The following is a 23,407-nucleotide window of genomic DNA, read 5'->3' as shown; positions in this document are numbered from 1 at the left end:
AGCAATAACAACCCAAGGCTTGGTGCAAACTAATTTTCATCACTGATTGCTCACAGAGAAAGAAGGTTGGACCTCGATGTAGAGTTGGAGCAAGGGAAACACCTGTTTTTTTAGGACTCATCAAACTATTTCTTTAGTGGCAGCTGGCTCACCAGGACTGTAGGTTTTCACCTGTGGGCAGATAGAAATAAAGATGTAAGAGGTGAAATATCTAGATTTTGCTGGGGAAAGAAGTCATCCCAAGAACTGTCTTGTTTCTAAAGGCTTCATGCTTGGAATCGTTACAGACGGTGCAGCGATTCGCCTCTGGGGAAGGCCAGACCAAACTGCACAAAACCATGTCCCAGGGGGAGATTGGGAAGCTGGCAGCCGCCCAGAAGAGCCTGACTCCGGATGGCAGGTAGGAAACGTGGCTGGAGATGGCAGACAAGTCTGTCCTGTGTCCTTCCTGCTCACCATGACCTTGTCAAACCATCCAGGCTCCTCTGGAGCTCCACCTGCCAAAGCCAGCTCGAGTTACTCATCCCACCTTTCCCCCGGGACCATGGACATGCCAATTAAAAGAGGTGTCAGGCTCACATCACAATTAAGTTTCAGTGACATGGGCCAGATGTCCCATCCCAAACCACCCAGTTGCACACATGACACTGAAGTTTCTTGCCTTTGCTAAGGACAAGTAGCCAGCTTTCCCTGGTAGAAGTTGTATGGATTTAATTCCTCCTCAAACACTAGGAAGGTCCAGGAGATTGGGGTTGTTTTGGGTAGAAGGACATTTTCCTAGTTAAGGCAGTTCCTCTTTCCATGACTTATTTGCAGGCCCCAGCGAGCCAAGATGAGGTTCTGGGTGAAGGGAAAGCAGGGGGAAAAGAAGACCCCCCGGGAGAAGCTCGCTACCCAGTCGGAGCTGCTGGAGCTGTATGCGGAGCAGGAAGGCCCTGGCAGGGAGGTGTTTCCTGGCTTGCAGCTTGGAGAAGGTAAGTGGGGGCAGAACACAGTGCCAGTGTTGGAAGGAGCAGGGAAGCTGGGTTGGGAAATTGGGAAATGGCCATGCTGGTTCACGTCTCAATTCATGGATGGCAAGTAGGTTAGAGGGTGGGATCCATAACAGATCTCAAGGAATTCCATGTCACTAATCCTCCTGCCCACCACCTGGACATGGACAGATGTTTCCTCTCTGGAGGGAGGAAATAACCAAAGGAGAAGTGACATTTAATCTTCCTGCGAGTACCACCCAGGGCTGTTCTCCTCCACAGGTTTATTCCAATGCCCATCTCTCTGGTTTAGTGGCACAATTATTTTTCATCTGCTCCTCAATCTCTTTCTTTCCCTGTTTTTCATTTATCACCTGTAGAGTTGGGTCCGCACCACCTGACCCCCCCGCGGAGTCCGGAGCTGTCCGGGATCTACCGGCGGGAGTTTAAGGAGAACAAGGAACCCTCTCCCAAAGTGAAACGCAAGCGCAGCGTCAAGATCAGCAACGTGGCCCTGGAGCCTGTGCAGTGGCAGAACGACTCCCTGCAGATCATAACCAGTGCCAGCGACCTGAAGAGCATGGATGAGTTCCTCCTGAAAAAGGTAACTCCTGTCCCACACCAGCACAGAGCTCCAAGAGCAGAGAGAGGCAAGAAAGGCCATATTATCCAGGGGGCAGCTGTAACAGTGCTAATAATTTATCTAAGGGTGCTTGGGAGAAGTTTCTGGTTTGCACGCAGGAGAAACCACCTTGTAGTCGTGATTAACATCGTGGTGGAGCAGCTGCTCATTGGTGCTGCTTCACCTCACACGGAGCTCTGCTGCAGCAAAAGGGATGTGGGTGCACAAACCCCTTTGTTTTCCCAGATGAATGAACTGGACAACGAGGACAGCAAGAAGGACACACTGGTGGATGTCGTGTTCAAGAAAGCACTGAAGGAATTTCGACAGAACATCTTCAGCTTTTACTCCTCAGCACTGGCAGTAAGTGACTGGATGGCGAGTGAGAACTTGCAGGAAAAACGGGGTGCTCTTGGTCCTCCTGGTGGTACAGATTGTTGCCAAGCCTTCCATTCCTGGTCTGCTTATCCTAAAGGATGGATGTGCTTCCTCTGTTTTCAGTCCTGCATAACTCTCCCTCCTTAGCCAGCTCTCAGGGTACATTGAGTGTAGATTCCTGAACCTTGTTACAACTTTGCTCCCAGTCAAAGGGGAAATGACAGAAAGTCAATAAACTCCAATTTGCCACCCAAAGTGCCTGGAAACTGTGTTCCCTTTGTGAGTGGTGGAGATGTCTGATCCTTTTTTCATTCTCTTAATCATACTTGGGCTTTCCCCAAGCAGCTGGAAGTCAGTGAGGCTGAAATAATTGTCCAGAGCAGAAAAGGCTCCATGAAAATCTGGGCTGTATAAAAATCACTTTTTTTTTTGCTTCTGTTTCCTTAAAAGATGGACGATGGGAAAAGCATCCGCTACAAGGACCTCTACGCCTTATTTGAGCAGATTCTGGAGAAGACCATGAGGCTTGAGCAGAGGGACTGGAGTGAGTCTCCAGTTAAAGTCTGGGTCAATACCTTCAAAGTCTTCCTGGATGAATATATGATGGAGCACAAACCCCTGGATTACACTGCAGGGAAGGTACTCAGCGCTTTTTTTAAGTCCCTTGAAGATTTGGGAACTGTCTTTCCATGGGATTGTGCTCTCTGTAGGCACGTGGGAACCCCTGTTTTCTTCTCTACCTTAAGGTGAGCTGGACAGTGGAAGCCAGCATTGAGTGATTCATTGGTTATGTGTCACTGGGCTCAGCAAAGCCCAGTTCACATCTGGGCTGAGCTGGGCCTTGGCAGTGCCAACGTGTAGATGTTGTCTCCGGGGCAAAGTTCCAACCAGCAGTGGACGGTACTTCTGGTACTTCTTTAGTTTAGGGGGTTTAGTTCAACCTCTGAGGGACAGTAAAAGAGATAAAGCTTCCCTGGTCTCCTGACCACGTCCCAAGTGACCACACGTGTCACCATGGGTTGTGTTGCAGGAGAAGAGGACGTGGGCAATGGCTGAGCTCAAGTTTAGGTGCAGTTTTCAGAGCAGTCAGAGCTTGCAGTATTTCACAGGCCTGGTCTCCTCCCTTTCTGCTCTGTATCATCTGTAAGGACACCCACAGGATCTCAGGCCAGGCTTGGGAGGTGGTGTTTATTGTACAAATATCCCATCTTCTGGCCCTTCTGCTCTGAGTCCTCTCCAGGCTCCTCTCCAGGCAGCTTTTCTTCAAAGCAATCTGGGCATTATGTTCTCCTTGGGTCTCTTACAGGAGAGCTTTAAGTCACTGCTGCTGGATACAGAGCTGGAGCAGCAGCTGCACTCGGCTCTGAGCTGAAGATGGGGACAGTTGTTCAGGAAAATTCCAAAAATGGGGTGACCCGTACAAGAGTTTTCTAGAGTGACTCTCCTGGGGCTGCAGGTGCACTGGAGGGTGGGACTCCAAGCACTGTTGGATATGAGCCCTCTTTCCCTAGGGAAATTGCCCCTAAATACACTTAAATCTCTTTCTTGTACCAGGTGCCAAAAACGGAACGGAAAAAGAGAAGGAAAAAGGAAGCGGATGTGGTGAGTTGACCCCTTTGTGCCTGTGCATTAAAAAATGAATGTCCTTAGGACCAGAATGACAAGACCTTCTCATGGCACGTCCAGTGGTGAGATCTGAACATCAGCCATGAAAGGATGTACTGGAAAGATGAATGAGGTGCATTTGGTTTGCTTGATCAAGGATGGATGTGGGTTGTTTCTCTGAAAACATGTCCCACATCAGCCAAGACATAAATGTCATGTCAAGGATTATTACGGAAGAGCTGAGAGCGAAACAAAGTGTTGCTCTGGGTTTCTGCATAAATTTATAGTGTGTTTTGCATCTCTAATATCATGAATGGAGGACATTGCAGCTCCTGTTCTCCTAAAGGATATGATAGTGCTGGGAAGGATACAGGGGCAGAGCCAAAAAAATGGGCCATGGATTCATAGAAGACCTTCTTAACATGGAGAAGTTGACCAGCCACCCTCAGTCAAACACTTTCCAACCTGCTTCCATGAGGGTTCAGTTCCCACACAGGCTGGATGTTGGCTTGGGTTGTCTGTGGGGTATTGGGCTGAAAAGGAATAAAAAATAGCAAATAAAAGCAAATACCAGCTCAAAGTTGGAGAGCTGACTGTGTCCACCTCCCCATTTTGCAGCAGACTGAGCATCCAGCTCCTTTTCTCACCACCCAACCTTTGTCCTCGCAGGTGGAAGAGCACAATGGTCACATTTTCAAGGCGACTCAGTACAGCATCCCCACATACTGTGAATATTGTTCCTCCTTGATCTGGATCATGGACAGGGCTTCTGTTTGTAAATGTAAGCACCCCCTCTTTGATCCTTCTCATGTGCTTGTATCACAGGGATGAGTTTTGGGTTTTGCAACCCCACTCTCAATTAATTTGGGGTTTTTTCCCATCTGAAGTGCTTTTGGGACAGTTCTTAAGGGTTTCTGAAGCCAACTTATGAGTCTGTCCCAGCAGTCCTTCATGGCACAGTTAATTTTGTGCTTTGTGTTACACATCTTACCCCATCAGGTCGTGTGGTCACCCCATAAGGTCAAACCTTATTTAAGTGTCGCAGTCAGAAGGATGGGAGAGTCAGATATGGAAATGGGTCCTCAGGATGCCTGTGGGGATCCTGACCATGGCAAACCCCTTTGGCTTCTCCTGTTTGACTTCTGGGCACATGACTTTTTGGGGAGAGCAGGAAAATGGAGGAGAGACAACAGGAAAGGTTGATCCACTGCTTTGGTTTTTCTAACCTTTCTGTGACTGGGTTGGCAGCATCAACCTTAGGGTGGTTCAGGCCCAGTGCAGGAAGAACACAGATCAGGTGCTATTTCCAGCCTCTTTGGGGGCATCCATGTCTAATACCTCAGAGTGACTCATGGATTATCTTCCAGGTGGATCTGTCAGGGAGGGGTTTAATGTTTCAGGGATTTAAATATGGGGCCTTTGATTTTAAAGCTTCATTATTTTAGTTTGAGTGGATCTAAGATAGACTTGGCCCCTGGAAACTGCAAATTCAATGTGCTTTTGATCTGCTTGTCCTGAGAAGAGCTACTTCATCCATGTGAATTCATATTTTTCCACTTCTGCAACTTTTGGGATGATTAAATACCCCTTTTCTCCCTTGCAGTGTGTAAATATGCTTGTCACAAGAAGTGCTGTCTTAAAACCACGACCAAGTGCTCCAAAAAGGTAAAAGTCTCTTTTCTTTCACTAAATACCTTCCAGATGGTGATCCCAAGTTTGTATAAAAATCATTGGGGGCACAGAACTTGGATCTAACGGTGGCAATAACCCTCCTTTGAGCAGGAGCTCAGACCAGAGGTCTCCAGAGGTCTCTCCAAGCAGTGTTTGGATGTATTTTGGGAATTACGCAGTGATGAGTCACTGTAGATCTGCCCAGTCATGCAGGAGACGTTACAGTGTTGTTCCCTGCCTTGGAACCACACTGAATAATAGGAATTTGCCTCATTTTATAGCTTTTAGGGATTTGGAAAAGGAGGGTTAATCTAGGAAACACAGGTTGTCCTTCACCCTGCTGGTCCCTGCTCAGGTCATGGCACAGTCCCCAAACTGGCCTGAGCCACTCCCTGTCCCCCTTAGAGGGAATTAAATATTGTTTCCCAGATTCAAGGGTATGGAGAACAGGGAATGAACGCAGCAGGTTGCCCTGGCTAATGATGAATCATCAAGATTTGGTGGGTTTTCTTTTCAATCACTTATTTTGTTCCAAAAAGGACAACAGAGGCAGGAGAATAATGTGTACAAGGCTTTGTCAGCTCCCTGGGAGGCTTCTTGGAGGAGAACAACCTCCATAATATACATCCCCCAGAAAGCTGCAGGAGTACATTTTTCCCAAGAAATAATCTGAATATATACATTGAAGATATATATATATGTATGAATATATTTGTATTTTGAATACATAGAGTATTTTTGCCAGACTGTTTCCCTTTCTGGAGTATTTCTGCAAGAGCTGGGAACACCTCTGATGAGTTTCTGCTCTAAAATCTGGGAATTTCAATGAGAATTTTTTTCAGAGGAGCCCAGAGATTCTTGGAGCCTTCTCCTTTCTTGGGGTTTCTCTGCACAAGGAAGTTTTTGTGCTGCACCCATGGAAGAGAGTTCACCATGTCTCCAACTTGGGCAGCTGGAAGTTCTTATCTAGGAAGGTTCCAGTTTCTCTGTGCTTGGCAGATTATGTTTTTAGGGTTGTTTTCAGCAATGGGGAGCCCCAAACCATCAATTATAAGAAAGAATGAAACAGTATGGGGACCTTCCACACATCTTCTCATGAGGTTGACAGGACAGATGAAAGGATGGCATCGAGTGGGAAAGATAAAAATGCAGGAGTGATTGTCAGGGGAGCTGGGACCTGGGTCATGGCCACCACCATTTTGCCAATGACTGGCTTGCACCTTACCTTCCCTTTGCCAGGGCTGAGAATTTGTGTCAATGTTGTATTGGGTCTTCTTTTCCCACCCAGAATCTCCCATGCAGAAGGACTTTATTCACATTTGAATTTGCCAGGTATCAAGTCTCTGGTGAGTGTTTGCAGCCAGCAGAAAGAGTCCTTCCTGACAGATGGAGATGGGTTCTTTTGGCTCCTATTTTGGCATCTTGTTTGTTCACAGATATTTTGTAATTGTCAATGCTGTGAGTTGATCTGAGAAACCAAGATTTAGATTTACCTGTTCTGCTTCGTGCATCATCTCTGAGGGGTGAAATCATCCCTGGAGATGGTGCCAGAGGGGCAGGAGGTGGAGGAGAACCATGCCCAGCTGTGTTGGCTCTGCCAGCCTGAGGATATAACCACAGTGGGCTGGTTAAAGAAAGAAAACCCAAACTTTTTTGACTTCAGGTGCATGTCCAGAGACCAGTTTAGCACTGCAAGACCTGTGTCCTGTCCTGTCCTCCAGCGCACAGGTTGCCTGGATCAGCTGAAGGAGTCTGGACAGCAGCTGGATCCGAGCACTGCACCAATCCTAGAAGGATTTAACCCCTTTTTGTCCTTTCCCTGTGCAGTACGACCCCGAGCTCTCTCCCCGGCAGTTCGGGGTGGAGCTCTCGCGCCTGACCAGCGAGGAGCGGGCGGTGCCGCTGCTGGTGGAGAAGCTCATCAACTACATCGAGATGCACGGGCTGTACACAGAGGGCATCTACAGGAAGTCAGGCTCCACCAACAAGATCAAGGAGCTGCGGCAAGGCCTCGATACAGGTAAAAGGAGGGGGAAGAACCTCCTGGGGAGGAGAGTCTCTGCAGCAGCAAGGTTGGATGGAAGGAAGGACTGCAGGCTATGCAAGGGATGCTTTCACATCACACAACCAAAACTCAAGTCACCAACTCGTGCTTCTTTGGGTGCAATCTATGAAAAAAAGTCATTCTAGTTGAGGGAAAATTCTACCTTACTTACACCATAGCTATCAATGCCAACCAGGAAAGAAATCCTGGTCCCACCTGACATTATTCGCCCTGGAAAATGCATTTCTCTCCAATTTTACCACATGGAGCTGAAATGAGGTGCTGGATTTCTTGCTGTTAAACACAGTGTGGTTTTGGGGTGTTACGTGTGCACTTTCTATCGTGGAGGAGCTTATCATGGAATGATTTGGGTAGGAAGGGCCCTTTAAAGGCCACCTTGTCCAACCCCTTGGCTTCACTAATGATTCATATTAATCGTTGCCTCTTGGTTTGTGACTTTTCCCTCCACCTGCTGCCAAACCCAGACATTGATAATGTGAATTTAGACGACTACAACATCCACGTCATCGCCAGCGTGTTCAAGCAGTGGCTCCGAGACCTGCCCAACCCTCTCATGACCTTCGAGCTCTATGAGGAGTTTCTGCGGGCAATGGGTGAGGAACCTCCTTCATCATCCTCTTCCCTGGGCGGGGGGCCACTTTCAGTGTCCAACTTTTTATTTACTCATTGGGCCCAAACCGGCTGGTTTTAACAAATTGTATTTACCTGGTTTCAAAGTCTGATTTCTGGTTATTTGGTCTCAATTTTGGTCTCAACTCTGGTGGCTTTCACATCAAATCACATTTCAGCATATTTCAGCCCCAAAAGTTCTATCTTTTGAGTAGTAAAATTAAATAAGCATTAAGAAGTATCGTTCTAAATAAGAGGAGGAAGTAGAAGCTGCCCCTAAATGGTGGTGCTTTCTCCACAGGCCTCCAGGAGAGGAAGGAGACAGTGCGGGGGGTGTACTCAGTCATTGACCAGCTCTCCCGCACCCACCTCAGCACCTTGGAGCGTCTCATCTTCCACCTGGTGAGGTACGTTGGGCCTGGGCAGCTTTAGGCAAGGAGAGGGAATAGATGAGGTCGAAAGCAGGTGGGCAGGAGACAGAGAGGAGCTTTCAGGTCCATCATGTCTGCCAGGAGGTGGCCCAGGAGCTGTTTTTCCAAGTGATGGCTGTCTATTGATGAGCTCCTGGTTCCTACAAGTCCCTTGTGCCTCCCACCACTGTAGGCCTCTCACCGCAAGTTTTTGGGTTGTTTGCCTGCCTTGGAACCACCCGAGACATCTTGAGGTTTGGGTTTCTCCATCAAGCAGAGCAAAGCAAGACTGCACCGTAGAAATGTCATCTCTGTTCCTCCATGACCGTGTGGAAGAGGTGCTGTGGAGGCGTCTTCATCTCTGACTTCTCTCTTAATCCCTGTTTTTTTTAGGATTGCCCTCCAAGAAGAGACCAACCGCATGTCAGCCAATGCCTTGGCCATTGTCTTTGCTCCCTGTATCCTGCGCTGCCCTGACACGACGGACCCACTGCAGAGCGTCCAGGACATCAGCAAAACCACCACGTAAGAACACGGTGCTGGATGATCCACTACTCACAACTTGGTAGCCCTTAGGGTGGTCAAATGGCTCAAAAAGTGCCAGCTTTAGCATGGAAATGATAAAAACGTAGAAAATGCATCTTCACAAAGATATTTCAAATCCTCTCAATCCCCAAGAGGTTGTTAAATGGGGATTTTTAAGTGATGAAGGATCCCCAAGAGCAGGTCAACTTCTGCTCTCCTGCCCAGCACATCTCGGCAGGAAAAGGTGGAGCTTGTGCTGATGTGGTTTTATAGTTAATTTTTTGGCAAGAAGGTCTTGGTTCTGACTTAATTTTGGCTTTTTTATCGGAGGGGGTGAGTTGTTTGGTCTGCAGCAATATTAATATTAATAAACTTATTTATTTGTGGCGTTTGCCATAATTGCGAAGGTTTTACAGAGAAAAAGCGAAACACTTTCCCAAATTCAGTTTGGCTCATACTAAATAGATTTAAAAATAGATACTGGAGTCAATTAAAATAGTGTAAACCCTCCAGTAAAGGGCCAGGCTTCCGAAAGGGGTGATTTTACCTTCAGGAAGTATTAAAATTGTTGAAGACCAGAACGTGCTTGGAGACCCAGCTGGCAGGAGCACTTGGCCTTCAACAGGATTTTGTTGTAGCTCCTCCCTTAGGCTTTAGCTCCAGCACATCCTCTCATTTTATTATGAGGAAAGGATCTTTTTTTTCCCCAAACACTCTCCTGACAGCATTAAAGTTGGCTCAGCTGAACAGCATCACTGCTGCAGCATCACTGCAAGCGAACTGTCTTCTCCAGGTGTGTATTCCCTTATTCTCCCTCCAAGGGGGGAAATTTCTCTGGTGGGATCCCCGGTGATTTTTAATTTCTATGGTCTATGTTCCTCAATCCATCTGTAGTCTGTTATCAATCTTTATAGGGGAATTTCCACTGCCCTCTGGCTTCCAGCTGGAGCTTTCTCCCTCTGCTTTTCCATGACAGCAGATCTTCAGTAATCCTTTCCTTGTACTAAAATGAGAGGATGTGCTGGAGCCAAAAGTCTAAGGGAGAAGCTACAAAGAAATCCTGTTGAAGGACAAGACAAGGCAGCTCAGATCACATCACTTCCTCCTCCCATTTTGTCTTCTTTTGGGTGTTTTCCCCCCTTAGTTGTGTAGAATTGATCGTCATCGAGCAGATGAACAAATACAAGGCTCGTCTCAAGGACATCAACAGCCTGGAGTTTGCAGAGAACAAGGCCAAGAGCCGCCTCTCCTTGATCCGCAGATCCATGGTGAGATGCCAAAGCCCTCTCGGTCCCCTCCTGTCCTTTCCTTGCCCCTGAAGCCACTCTACCTTATCTTCTCCTGCTTATCCCAGCCTCCCAAACCCCTCGCAACCTCCCACACCATCTCCCCCAGCACAGGGACCCTCAGCCCCGTGGTGGCTCCTCACCTTTGCAGGGAGTCATACCAAAGCACAAGGAGGTGGGAGCAGTCCATGGAGACGGGGTCGCTCCAGCTCAGATGTTCCTGATCAACGTTTCCACCTTCATTTGAGCTTGTTTGGTCCTGAGTTCAGTCAAGCCTTTCATCCACTGGCTCGATGTGGCCCCATGGGAGACTTGGCCCATCATTTTTCGTGCTTAGTTGCATTATCTGAACCCAAAAGGAGCTTCCCAAAGGCTGCCCCTGCTCCTGCACTGCCTTTTTGGGAGCCTCGAACCCATCTCATTGAGCTTCCATGCTTCCCGAGGGGCCTGCAGATGCACGCTGAGCTTGGCTAGTTGGGCTGTGGGAGAGGGACGGAGTCAGCGCGGCGCTGGCACCCCACGCTTGGGCTGAGCATCGAGCAGCCCCTCTGCTTGGGCCTTCCCACTGTGATCCTCAGGGACACTTTGCTTCTGCTGTTTGGGGATGGAATCCAAGCAGGGTCTGCCCGAGGTTGTGGAGCTGGTGCTGCAGAGCCACCCCGCTCACCCCGGTGGACAAAAGAAAAAAAACCTGAAAAAGGAGCAAAGCGGGTTTTTGGAAGGGGCGACGGCATGTGCACTCTAACCTTCTGCTTTCCTTTTCATCTCCTCTCGAATGCAGAAGCCTGTACTAATTGCAGTTAGATTTATGAGCATAACCCGCAGTTCAATCCCGGTATGTATGACTGCAGCGCGCCCGCGTCCCTCCGTGTGTGTCACCGCCGCTCATTCCAGCTCTGTCCCACTGGCCATTGTCCATGATGTTGCCGCCCGGGCCCCGGACGGGTGCTGCTCCTCAGGGCCTCTGTTTCTCCCGCAGGTGCCCCAGGCGCAGGAGTTGGGGACAGCCACGCTCGGCCATCCCTGCACACAGCTCCTCGGAAAAACACTTCCCACCCCTCTTCCTTTCCTCCTTGCTTTATTTTCTATTTTCTTTTTCCATCCTGTGCTTCCCTCTTTTTTACTTTGCTTGATTCATCCCTTCCCTTCCTACCCCAATTTCTCCTCACTCAGGATGCGTTTCAGCATCACGTTGCTTTCACAGTGCTGCTGTTTCTGGAGATGGGGGACAAAACCCCCAGCTCAGATGTCTCAGAGAGCACGAGGCATCCAAAGGTCTCCTCCACCTACTTGGAGGAGGAGCACCACCACCCTGAACACAAGGTCAGGAAACCCAGGTTTGAATTGAGAGTGGTCCAGCAACCCCTGTATTCCCCAACTCCATCCCAGTTTGACTTTGAGTTCCCAGTGAGACCACGATGGGTGAGAAGAGTACCTGCAGGATTTTGGGAATGCTGGTGGAGCTGTTTCCCTCCCTACCAGGCTCAGCCCATGATGCTTCCCCCCCATCCTTCATCATCTGCAAGGGTCAGGAGACGGAGAAGAGCAAAACTCGAGCTCTGCTCCCCTAATGCTGAGCACAGCATTTCACAGGGGCTTAAGTCCATGAGCCAGTGGGATCTTTGGGATCTCGGGAGTTTTGGCTAATAGGATTCAGGGAGCTGTGCCTCAGCTCAGGAGCCCACGTGAAAGGTGTCGTCAGAGGAACACCAGGGCGCGGGAGAGGCTTTGCTGACAGAGAAGGATCTCTGAGATGTGGCATCAAAAGATGAAAGGGGTAAAATGGAAAGGAAAAAAGGGAGGCTCCTTTATCCTGAAAACCTGCTCTGGGCACGTGGGTTATCAGGAAGAGCCGGGCATGCTGCAAATGCAGAGGAGGAAAGTTGTCTTGCAACGAACCCAAGGAGGTGCAGGTTCATCCTGGGTGATGGTTGTCAAGGGAGGGCAGGAAGTCATGGACATCTCCAAGGTCCTAGTCACTTCAGGATCTGGAATTTAGAAGATGAGATGTCTGGTCATGATAACAGTTCAAGTAAAAGCTGTTTAGTATCTGTTGTGTCCCTCATCTCCAAAAATCCACCTTTTTCTTCTGCTCTTTGGAGCAGATCTGTAGAGCTGGTCCTCAGAAGATTAAATCAGCTGCATATATAATATCCCTCCATATGTACTACCCCCGTTTGAGTCCTTATATTAAAAAAATCAGGTGGTTCTTCAGATCTTCATTAAATATCCCATTTAACCATGGGCCCAAAAATCTGGATTTATTGCCTTATAACAGAGCACTAGAGGTGGTCCTGGTTTCTGGATCTCCTGTACATGAGATCAGAGCATGGACAACATGATTCTGAGTTTCTGTTTGCTGAAGGGGTCAGTGGAGACCCTTGTGATGCTCAGGAAATACCGAGGGTGGATGAGGGAAGGATATGAGACTTGATCAAAAGATAAAGCAGGAGCCAGGTGCCCTGAAATCAAAGCCTTGGTGATGATGCTCCCACCCAAAACCAACACAACCACTATCAACATTCCCCTTGCATGGTCTGTGGGCTTTGTGGGAACTCACCCTGCCACCGGCTGGGCTTGCTCAGAAGTCCAAGTTGCACTTGGTCTGTCAGTGTCGTCCTCACCACCACCATCCTCACCACCTCCATCCTCAACCCCTCTAACGTGTTGAGTCCTGGTACCTCTCCCAGGCTGAAGAGAGGTCTTGGAGGGTCTGGGGTGTGTCCACCGGCGGCACACTGAGTACTGATGGCCGGGGCCGTCTTCTTTGCTCCTTGAGAGAGCAGTGTGGTTGGCACCTGAGTGTTTGCCAGATCACCTTGGCTGGTGGTGGTGACACTGGTGTCTCTCTTCAGGGCAAAGGACGTGTGCGGCGCGGCGCCTACCCCAGCCCAGCATCTCCTGTCACTGGGCGCTTGCCCTCGGTGACGGATGTCCCCGAGGAGACCATGAGCAGCGAGGAGGCCATGGAGATGGAGGTGACAGAGCAGCAGCAAGTGGCCATGCAGCAGGAGGAGAAGGTGCTGACCGAGCAGATCGAGAACCTGCAGAAGGAAAAGTGAGTCCGACCAAGGGTTCAAGCCATGTCCCCAGCCTATGGATGTTGCTTGGCATCATGACTGGAGGGCTCCACCCCTCCGTGATCTCTTGCCCTGCACCCCTTTCTTCTCCTCCCCACCTTTTTGGTCCCATTGGCTCAGTGGGACTGGGTTGGTTTTGGCAGGGAGGAGCTGACATTCGAGATGCTGGCACTGGAGCCCCGCGCCTCCGACGATGAAACCCTCGAGTCCGAAGCCTCCATCGGCACCGCCGACAGCTCCGAAAATCTGAACTTTGACTCCGAAGGAGCCATCTCCGATCGCTCGGGTAAATCCACGTGTCCTTGGGTTTATCATGGAATGGTTTGGGTTGGAAGGGGCCATCAGAGGTCATCTTGTTTCACTCCCCTGCTATGGGCAGGGACATCTTCCACCCATTCAGGTTTCTCATATTTTTCTGTCACTTTGGGAAAGGTTATTTGGGGATTTTTAGTTCATTTAAAGCCCACAGTTTAAATGGGTGCAGAGAGGAGGTAACCACATGGCCCTGAGGAGTTGGGTGATGGCAGCCAGGGTTTGGTGGGGAGGTGACCACTCCTCCAGTGCTGGTGATGCTGCCTCCAGTGAGATGCTGGGAACGTTGCCCTGGCTCCATGGCACGTGTCCCCGGGGAGCAGCACTGAGATGCTGGGTGGTCTCAGGGTGTTAATCCTCCCATGGTCCTTCTGCCCCTCCAGAGAGAAGTGTAGCACTTATCTCCCTGCGCCCCGCCAAGGCCGAGGGGCCGAGCCGGCTGCGAAGGCACCCCAGGATGCGGCTGGACCCCGCGGACCAGGCCGATGCCTCCATCTCCTCCTCCTCCTCCTCCCAGTCGTCCACCTCCTGCCTGCCCCACCTGCCCCGGAAGCGCTTCCAGATGTACTCCAAATCGCCTTTCTACCGAGCAGGGGGACATGGAGAGCCCCCTGAGAGCCGGGCGAGCCCCGAGGGCTCGGCGGGACCCCTCCGTTACCCCGAGGACCGGCCTCAGTTCACCACCCGTGGGACGTTCAACCCAGAGAAAGGCAAACAGAAACTGAAGAGCGTGAAAACTTCCCCCCCCAAAACCAAAGAGCCCCCAGATGGGGGGACGACGGGGGGACGCAAGAGGAATCCCGAGGCCGATTGCGCCGCTACCCAACCCCTCGTCCTCCTGGGGAGCAACGAGTTCATGGTCTGAGATGCTTCACCCAGGGCCGCGTCACGTGCCAGGGCTTCCTCCCCATCGGCAGCGCTCCCACAGCTTCCTCGTTAACGCCAGGAGGATGAATTCTTAAGTAAAAAGGCCCGGGGGGGGGGATGGTTTAACAGTGGCCTTAATGGTTTGGGGAGTTGAGACCTTTGGGCGCGGGGGGGTGGATGGGGATGGAGGGGCACTGGCCGGCTCCTGCGCCCTTCCCCTCGGAGCACCCGCGGCTCGGAGCATCGCGCTGCCAAACCCTCGTGCCGAGTCACCTGTCGGTAGGAGAAAACCAAGCCTAAAAATCCCATGGGTAGGAGAAAGCCAAGCCTAAAAATCCCACGGGATCATCCTGAGCCAGCGCTGGCTCCGCTGCAGCCAAGCCCTCTGTGCTTTCACCACCTCATCCACGCCAACGCCGAGCGCATGGAAAAGCGTTAAAATCTGCCAAAAATCACCGTTTTCCTTCGGGTTTTGATTTTTTAACGTGACCTAACCACCTTTCCTCCTCTTTTTTTTTTTTTTTTGGCGACCATCAGTATTAAAAATTAATAATAATAATAATTAATAATAATAATAATAATACTCGAGGACTACTTGAAGCGATATTTGTTTATATGCCGGTTCCTGGAGTTGAGTGTAAATATATATATTTTTTATTTTTTTTTTATATTTTTCCCCAGACAGAACTTTTTTTCTTTTTTTTCTTTTTTTTTTTTTAATTATTATTATTATTTTTGGGCCGGGGAGGAGGGAAGCAATGGGCTGAGCCGTCCTTGGTGTCACCGCTGGTGTCACCAACTATCACTCAATAAAACAGTGAGTTTTGTTGTCAGCAAGAAATCCCTGGAGGTGTAATTAGCCCATCATAGGACTAATTAATGACGCTAACTAACGACTCGGCTCTTAATCCCTCCCTTGTGTCATCATTGTCACCCTTGGTGGCACCTGGAGAAGCTCCGGGTACTGGAAGACCTCTGGAAAGGCAAAATGAGGAGCCCTGAAGCGCTAATTAGATTAATTAAGGCTGGATCCGTCCTTCCAGGTGGGCTGAGCATCACATCTTTCCCAAAACACCATAAAAATTGGGAAAAGAGCAAAAAATGGAGTTTTCCGGAGTATTTGGTCTTTTCCCGGCATCTCTGGGCTCAGCCGAGCCCTTGGTCCCTCTCCCCCCTGCCCAAAGGGCCGTTTCTTTCCAGGGATGGTTTATTTATTGGGGTTGGTTTTTATTTGATATTTGAAATTCCACTTTCGTTTTAATTTTATGTTTCTTTGTTTTCCACTGGGGGAAGGGACAGATGCAGGGCCGCGGGAGCAGCATCCGCCTCAGCGCCGCATCCCGGGAGTGCAGCAACACCAACTCAATCATTCCCCATCCAAGGGGGAAAACGAGATTTTCCCAGCCCTAGAGGGGGGAAATGGGGGATTTGGGGCCCAACCCGGATGTGCTGGGAAGGTGGATGTGCCCACAACAATGAAGGCTCCTGGAGAGCCGCCCCAAACTCACCGGGAGCTGGAATGAGCCAGAGAATCCAAGTGCTCGGGGCCAAACCAGCCATTTGGGAGCCTCTGGAGCTAAAAACCCTGGAATTGCCTTCTAAGAGATCCCTGGGAGGCTCCAGCTCATCCACAGGTTTCTCATCCCAGTGGGATGAGAGCAGGGAAGGCAGATCTGCCTTGGGTAAATATATATATATGTATGTATATATGTATCTATATTTCTTTTGAGTTATACATATACTTCCATTATATATAATTTATATATAAGGAAAATATATTAGAAAGAATATATTATATATATAAAGAACCTCTATAACAATATATATCCTATATATAAACAAAATATACCTACAAAAGAGGAATTATTCTCTGTACAATTAAAAAATACACAAAGGAAGATATATAAAGATTAAATACTTTGTATTTTCTATTTCTTTTATATATAATCCATATTTATATATAAAGAAATATATGAGATATATACTATATATAAAGAATATATATTTCTTTATGTATATATGTTTATATGTTAATATATATATATAAAGAAGTATATAAGGGAAATTAGGTATGCAGTTCCTTATGTATATATTTTATATATTTCTATATATAAAGAAGTATATATAAAAGAAAAGTGTGCTATATATAAAGAATATTTATTACTTTATATATATTTGAATGTAGTTCTTTTATATGTAGAAACATACTTAATATATGTTATGTAATTTAAACATGCTATATGTTTAACATATGTTTATATATGTTTCTTCATATGTATTTATATATTTCTTTAGCTAAAGAGTGTATTTCTCTAAAAAGAAATATATAAAGGAAATATATATATATAAAGAATATATATTTTCTCTCTCTTTCTTTATATATATATATAAATGTATGGAATATAGAGAGAAAATATATTTCTTTATATAGAGAAATGTATGGGTTATATATAGAATATATAGAAAATGTTTTTCTTTATATATATAATGTATTTGTAGTTATATAGAGAAAAAGAAAGATAGAAATAAAAGAACTATATACATATATACATATATATATATATATATATATATAAAATCCTGGCAGGAGCTGAGCAGGACTGGAGGGATAATGGGATGTTCCAGGGTGTCCATTTCCGGGATCTCCCACTGTTCCTTTGGATGGATTTGGGGCCCGAAGGGCTTTTCCAGAGGGGAATGTGCTGACACTGGAAAGGAGAAGGGGCTGCGAGGGGGAATTATTGTTATTTTTCATGGGATGTTTTCTAAGTAATTTATAATTCTGTAAATTAAACAAAGTCTGTATTGTCAGAGGATTTATGATCCCGTGTCGCCCGCGCTCGGAATCGTGTAAAAAAAGGACAAAACCAGAGAAATAAAAGTGTCGTTCTCTAAAGGTGAAGAATTCCCAGTGGGACATGGACGCTGTCCCAAAATTCCAGGGGGTTGGGGGGATTAGGGGGTGGAGAGTTCCTCCTTCCATCAGCCCGGGGGGTGTATGAAGGGCAGTTTGTGGATTTTCCTGATCCTCTGACCTCGCAGGGAGGGAAGAGCTGGAATGAGGGGCTGGGCCTGGGGGTAATCCCATTCCCATGGGATTATTTAATGCTGATTATTCACATTCAGATTATTTATGGTCAGAGGATTTCTATTTCTCTTGTTTGATATTCACATTATTTATTTCTATACAGATTATTTCTATACCTATTAATTTAATCAGATTATTTATATTTAATTTATATTCAGATAATTTATTTCCAGTTGATCTGTATTCAGATTATTTCATTTTATTTCTATTGACATTATTTAATTCAGATTATTTCCAATCAGATTATTTAGATTTATCTCATTTATATTCCAATAGTTTATTTTCAATTTATTCCTTCTCAGATTATCTCAGATTAGTTTCATTTTCTTTCTATTCAGTTTATTTCTGTTAATTCTGCTTAATTATTACTGATTATTAATTATTTGTATTTAATTCTGGTTTTATCCAGTCAGATTACTTATATTTATTTATATTCAGATAGTTTATTTTCAATTTCTTGCTATTCAAATTATTTCAGATTATTTAGTTTCATTTCTCTTCACATTACTTCTATAATCTAATTTATATTCTGATTATTCAATTCCCATCATTTAAATCACATTATTTATATCAATTTTATATATATTTAGCTTATTCCTATTCAGATAATTTATTTACAACGTGTTTATATTGAGATTATTGATTTTTATTGATTTCTGTTCAGGTTATTTCCATTCAGCTGGTGCTCCCCCCGCTGTCCCCCTGTCTAGGGGGACCCTAAATCAGTGTCATGGGAGTGTGGCTGCAAAGATCCTCTTTATTCCAAGTAGAAAATGGGGGGGACATAAGCGGGAGCCCCCCGGGACACGGCGAGGAGTGACGTGGTGGCAGGAGGGCCCTGCACCCCAGGATGGCATCACCCCCCGACCAGTGTCACCCCCAGGCTGGGGTCACCTGTGGGCCAGGGTCACCCCAGGGCTGGGGTCACCCCCAGGGTGTCCATCACCCCTGGCCAGTGTCACCCCTGGGCTGGCATCACCCTGGGCTGGGTGACCCCTGGACAGCGTCACCTCCGGACTGGGATCACGCTGGTTTGGTGTCACCCCCAGCCAGTGTCACCCCTGGTCTTGTATCAACCCCAGGATGTCCATCATCCCCAGCCCTTGTCACCCCCAGGCTGGGGTCACGCCCAGGATGTCCATCACCCCTGTGGCCAGTGTCACCTCTAGGCTGCCATCATCCCTGGCCAGTGGCACCGGTCTTGTGTCACCTCCTCGTTGGCACCACCTTTGGTCCTGTGTCACCCCCAGGCTGGTATCACCCCTGGACAGTGTCACCTCTGGCTGTTGTCACCCCCAGGTTGGCTTCATCCCTGGGTGAGTGTCCCCCAGGCCAGTGACCCCCTCAGGTGGCAGTGGGTTCCCATGGTGCCAGGGGTGCCTTGCCTGGGTTCCTCTAGCATTTGGGACAGTGGCACCATCGAGCCCCCGCCCCTGGGAGGTGCTCCCGGTGCGTTGGGCACTCGGGGACATTTCCCTGCCACCAGTGAAGCTGGTCCCACCTCCCAGCTGCTGGAGGCATCCCACAGTCCTGGCCACCTCCCTGGAGATGGGACCATGGGCCCCTTCACACCCCAGGGTGAGGAGATCGAGGGTGAGAGGGTGCCAGTGCAAGGGGATAAACAAGCCAGGTGACAGCGGGGTGGGAATGTCAGTTCTTGAACATGTCACACAGCAGCTTCTCCATGGGGGTGTTGCCAATGGTCCGGCGGAAGAAGAGCAGCTCCACACGCTCTGAGGAGATAAAGCGCAGCGCCGGGAGGAGCAGCAGCAGCTTCCCGAACCTGGGGACAGAGTGGTGGCCATGGGTGGGTGTCCCTCCCCTGGTGTCACCTGTGGGGACCTGGGGACAGCGGTACCTGACAGGTTGCCCGGGATAGTGGGAACGGTTGTGCTGGCCCAGCATCACCTGCGACTGGTCCTGCAGGTTCTCCACCTGCTCGGGGTCCTTCAGGCCACGGGTCTCTGCAGGGACAGGGGGTGATGGGGTGGGGTGGGGACAGGGGGACGGCCAGTGGCAGGTGGTGGTGGGTGCCCTCACCTGGTTTGAAGAGCACCACGGCCTTCATGCAGGCAAACTCGGTGGGGTCGACAGCCAGTGCCTTGAAGCGGCCGAGGGTCTCCTGCAGCGCCCGGACGTCCAGGGCAGCCGGCAGCAGCTTCCCAGGGGCCGGCTCAGGGACAGCCAGCAGCGGGCAGCTCTCCAAGGGCATGGACCACTGGATGGCACAGAGCAGGAACAGCTCGCTCCATGCTTCCTCCAGCAGGATCACCTGGCGAGAGTAGGGAGAGCCCCAAAACCACTGTAACCCCCAAGGCCTCCAGCACCTCCAGTCACCACAGTTGGTTGGGCTGAAGAGCATCTTCTGTGGGGGTGCCCCAAGAATGTTGTGGAGATGCTCCAGCCATCCACAGCCCACTGGCTGCCTACATATTTTGGGGTCCCTGTTGCCCCATAGGGGGATCCCCAGTTCCCCATGGGGATCCCCCAACCCCACCTGGTCACGGAAGGGCAGGTTGGAGAAGACGGGCAGGTTCTTGGCCCACTTCACAGCCATGAAGAGGAGCCGTGCAGAGGTCTCGTAGATGTTCTCGGGGCTGGCTGCCGGGTACGGGGCCACCTGGTACTCGCCAGTCGCCCGCTCCGGCTCACTGCCCGTCACATCCACCGTCTCATCAGCTACAGGGATGGAAGGGGACACTGGTGGTCACCACATCATGGAGACAACACCCCCACCCATCCCCTCCCCACTGGCAGCCACCCACCATCCTCGGGCTCCAGCTTGGCACAGGTCTCGGCTGTCATCAGGCTGGCCATGAAGCGATGGTTGGTAGGTGGTGTGGGTGCCCGGGGACCCGGAGTGACAGTGACAGTGGCACCAGGACCACGAGGAGCGGGACAGGGCGAAGGGGGCACCTCACGTGTGGTGGCCACGTGCTCTGGGGGCAGCTCAGCATCCAGCTCAATGCTGTCCAGCCGGACCTGGGCCGTGCTACGGGGCTGGCGCTCATTCTGCACGGCTGCAGGGGAAAGGTGACATCAGCACTGGCCACTCGCTGCCACCCCCTGCCATCCGTCACCGTGTGTGTGTGTGTGTCCCCCATCTCACCGTCCTTGTTCATGCCAGCCTGCAGGCACTTCTTGAGCCGGCAGGCCTGGCACTGGTTGCGGTGTGCCTTGTCCACTGGGCACAGCCCCGTCCCCGCCTGGCACCTATGGGGAGAGGTGGCACCTGGCTACAGCCCCTGCAGTGGCCCCCTGTCCCCACGGAGGGTTCTGCCTCCATGGGTGCCATGTCCTGGGGGTGCTTTGTCCCTGTTGGGTGTCTTGTCCCACCCGCCATGGGTTTACTCCAACCAGTGCCCCACCACGGTGGGTACCCTGTCCCCAACAGGTGTCCTGTCCCCAGTGGGTGCCCTGTCCCAGTGCATACCCTGCCTTGATGTGTGTCCTGGACCCATGAGGATACCCCAGACAGCCCCCATCTGGTGTCTCCCCCACTGTTTGCCTCTCCCCTGGTTCCTGCCCTGCTTGGGTTCAAGTCCCCCTGGGTCCCTGCCCATTGCCCATGTCCTGGGGTCCCTGCCCTGCTGGGTGTTCATACTGTGGGATCTTACCCCACTGGGTTCCTATCTCTGAAGTCCCTGTCCCACTGGGTGTCCATCTCCCTGCGTCCCTTCCCTGCTGGGTACCCCATCCCCTGACTCCCTATCCTAGTGGGTTCATGTCCAGCTGGTCCCCGTCCCACTGGTTGCCCATTCCCTGGGGCCCTTGCTCTGCTGGGTGCCCCTACACTGCTGGTTGCCTGTCCCCACCATTCCTGCCCCACTGTCCATCCTCTGCATCCCTGCCCCTCTGGGTCCCTGCCCTGCTGGGCATCCTTTCCCCCACGGTGTCCATCCCCAGGGTCTCTGCCCCACTGGGTTCATGTCCCCCTGGTTCCTGCTCCCCTGGCTGCCCATGCCCCCATTCCCTGCCCCATGGGGACCCCTGCCCCCATTCCCACCTGTAGATGAGCTTCCTGCGGACGCTGCGCTTGAAGAAGCCGCTGCAGCCGTTGCAGGCGTAGATGCCGTAGTGCTTCCCACTGCTGGTGTCCCCGCACACTTTGCACAGCAGCACCGGGCTCAGCGCCTTGCCCGGGGCCGGGCTCAGCCCTGCGGGAGCAGAGCCGGCATGCTCGGAGTGACTCCAGACTTCCCGATGTCCCTTGTCCCTCCCACCAGTCCCTACTGCCTCCCAGCACCCTGGCAATGGGGTGGCTCCCATCACCACCGGTCCAGCCCAGGGACATGGATGGGGACTCTGCACAGGGGTCTGCATCTTTCCACACCCCAGCACCCAGGGTGATGTGAGATGTGCTCTCATGTGACTTTTAAAAAAACAAAAAGGGATAAGAGGGTGTCCCTAAGGATGGGGACTCCAAGCATGCCAGTGAGGGGACTCTGAGCATCCCAGAGAAGGGTTGCAATCAGGGATGGGAGGTGTCCTGCAGAAGGGACACCTCTGGGGACATGGGGCATCCCAGAGAAGGGTCACAGCAGGAGACAGTGGAGACCCTGGAGAAGGGCTGGTGTTCAAGGGGATCCAGGAAAGGGTTGTGGCTGGGAACTGCAGGCATCCTGGAGAAGGGGCATAACTGGGGACCCCAGGGATCCTGGAGAAGGAATATGATGAGGGCCATGGACATCATAGAGAGGGTTGGGAACTGCAGGCATCCCAGCCTAGAGAAGGACCACGATGGGGACCCTCACCGTCTTGGAGAAGTGTGATAGCTGAGGACCCGAGACATTCCAAAGGACCCTGATGGGGACCCTGAGCACCCAGGAGGAGCATCATGATGAGAACCCCAGCCACTCTGGAGGATGACGATGGAGAACCCAAACATCCCAGAGAAGAACCATGATGGGGACACTGAGTGTCTTGGAGATGGACCATGATAGGGACCCCCAGGTATATGTGAGATGGACCGAAGGCATCCAGGTGGCCATGCTGGAGACCCCAGGCATCTTGGAGCTGGATCACAATGGGGACCCCAATTATCCCAGAGGAGAACCATGAAGAGGACTCCCAGAACGACCACAACAGGGGCCCAGCCATCTCAAAGTTCCCCCCCGGTGCCCGCGGTCCCGCCGTGTCGCCCCTGCTCCAGCAGAACGTTCTACCTCTTACCCGTGGGGCTCTCGTCCAGCCCGGCGCTCACCACCGACCCCGCCGGGGACGCAGCCATCCCCGACCCGGCGTTCCCGACCTCTCCCTGTCCTGTCCCTCTGGATCCAGCGCGGTGGGTCTGGCGAGGCGGTGGGTGCTCGGGCAGCTCTGCGGGCAGCGGGGCTCTTGCCTTGCTCTCTTCAAGGCGGCTTAGGCGGGCGCTGTGTAAGCAGCCGCCTCTTTGTCACCCTCTTAATCTTTAGTGTCTGCGCGGGGCGGGGGGGATCAATCAGCCACGCGATGAAGAATTAAAAAGGTGCTGAGCCCCAGCCCTGTAACCCTAAACCCCGCGACACCCAAGCCACCCCCCCCGCGCCGCCGCGGGCCACCGTGGGGGTGTTACCCTGTCACCGCGTGTCCACCCCCCCAGCACCGCGAGGCTGAGATTGCGGCAGAGGTGGGAGATGGGGACCGGGGTGGGGACCCCCCATCTGTGTGTCCCCCCCCTTGGGACCCACCGGTTTCTATAAGCACATAAGCCCTTCACTAAGGCGGTTAGAGGGGAATAACGAAAAGTGGTAATTAAGGGGGGTAATTTCCCTGCCCCCAAGTAATTAATTACCGGCCCTGATGGCAAGGGGAGGGGGCATGCTCGGTGGGGGTCCCTCTGTGCCTCAGCTTCCCCTGCCGGGGGGCGGGAGGGGGCCTCGGGGGTGTTAAGGCTGCTGACACCGCAGCGGGTAGGGGCCAGGTGGCCCCCGGGGTTA

General features: G+C 50.8%; 2 protein-coding genes across 8 annotated transcripts in view; one reads left to right on the top strand and one right to left on the bottom strand.

Moving 5' to 3' along the window:
* The window catches only part of MYO9A (myosin IXA), a 168,893-nt gene extending 152,752 nt beyond the window's left edge, over positions 1-16,141 (top strand). For 5 of the 7 annotated variants that reach the window (XM_027698007.1, XM_027698010.1, XM_027698012.1 and 2 more), the window contains 17 exons: positions 288-400; positions 817-974; positions 1,352-1,575; positions 1,840-1,956; positions 2,422-2,610; positions 3,526-3,573; positions 4,246-4,357; positions 5,180-5,241; positions 7,075-7,267; positions 7,777-7,905; positions 8,223-8,328; positions 8,725-8,856; positions 10,001-10,124; positions 10,924-10,977; positions 12,998-13,200; positions 13,366-13,508; positions 13,918-14,399. In XM_027698007.1, the coding sequence (XP_027553808.1) occupies positions 288-400; positions 817-974; positions 1,352-1,575; positions 1,840-1,956; positions 2,422-2,610; positions 3,526-3,573; positions 4,246-4,357; positions 5,180-5,241; positions 7,075-7,267; positions 7,777-7,905; positions 8,223-8,328; positions 8,725-8,856; positions 10,001-10,124; positions 10,924-10,977; positions 12,998-13,200; positions 13,366-13,508; positions 13,918-14,399 (2,589 nt within the window). Of the gene's footprint in view, positions 1-287; positions 401-816; positions 975-1,351; positions 1,576-1,839; positions 1,957-2,421; positions 2,611-3,525; positions 3,574-4,245; positions 4,358-5,179; positions 5,242-7,074; positions 7,268-7,776; positions 7,906-8,222; positions 8,329-8,724; positions 8,857-10,000; positions 10,125-10,923; positions 10,978-12,997; positions 13,201-13,365; positions 13,509-13,917 lie in introns of all 7 variants that reach the window. The other 2 variants (XM_027698006.1, XM_027698009.1) reach the window with 2 other exon arrangements.
* Positions 16,142-19,086: 2,945 nt separating this feature from the next.
* On the bottom strand, positions 19,087-22,719 carry NR2E3 (nuclear receptor subfamily 2 group E member 3). Its single transcript, XM_027698022.1, has 8 exons — positions 22,662-22,719; positions 21,496-21,646; positions 20,599-20,702; positions 20,255-20,509; positions 19,987-20,168; positions 19,530-19,761; positions 19,348-19,453; positions 19,087-19,272 (listed from the first exon to the last, which is right to left on the bottom strand). Exons 1-8 carry the CDS (start codon positions 22,717-22,719, stop codon positions 19,140-19,142), a joined length of 1,221 nt encoding a protein of 406 aa, XP_027553823.1. The 3' UTR covers positions 19,087-19,139.
* Positions 22,720-23,407: the final 688 nt, after the last annotated feature.

The sequence above is a fragment of the Neopelma chrysocephalum genome, unplaced genomic scaffold, assembly GCF_003984885.1.
Source record: "Neopelma chrysocephalum unplaced genomic scaffold, ASM398488v2 Primary Assembly neopelma1_124, whole genome shotgun sequence".
Classification (NCBI taxonomy): Eukaryota; Metazoa; Chordata; class Aves; order Passeriformes; family Pipridae; genus Neopelma; species Neopelma chrysocephalum.
Note: the sequence above shows the minus strand (reverse complement) of the source record. Positions and strands in the feature narration are given on the sequence as shown.

Bases quoted from the DNA above. Each gene is read 5' to 3' on its own strand.
- NR2E3 (XM_027698022.1), bottom strand. From the start codon at position 22,719: ATGGCTGCGTCCCCGGCGGGGTCGGTGGTGAGCGCCGGGCTGGACGAG. The intron at 19,454-19,529 runs GTGAGGGCACCC...CTGTCCCTGCAG, and splicing joins CGTGGTGCTCTTCAAACCAG to AGACCCGTGGCCTGAAGGAC. The intron at 19,273-19,347 runs GTACCGCTGTCC...CTCTGTCCCCAG, and splicing joins TATCCCGGGCAACCTGTCAG to GTTCGGGAAGCTGCTGCTGC.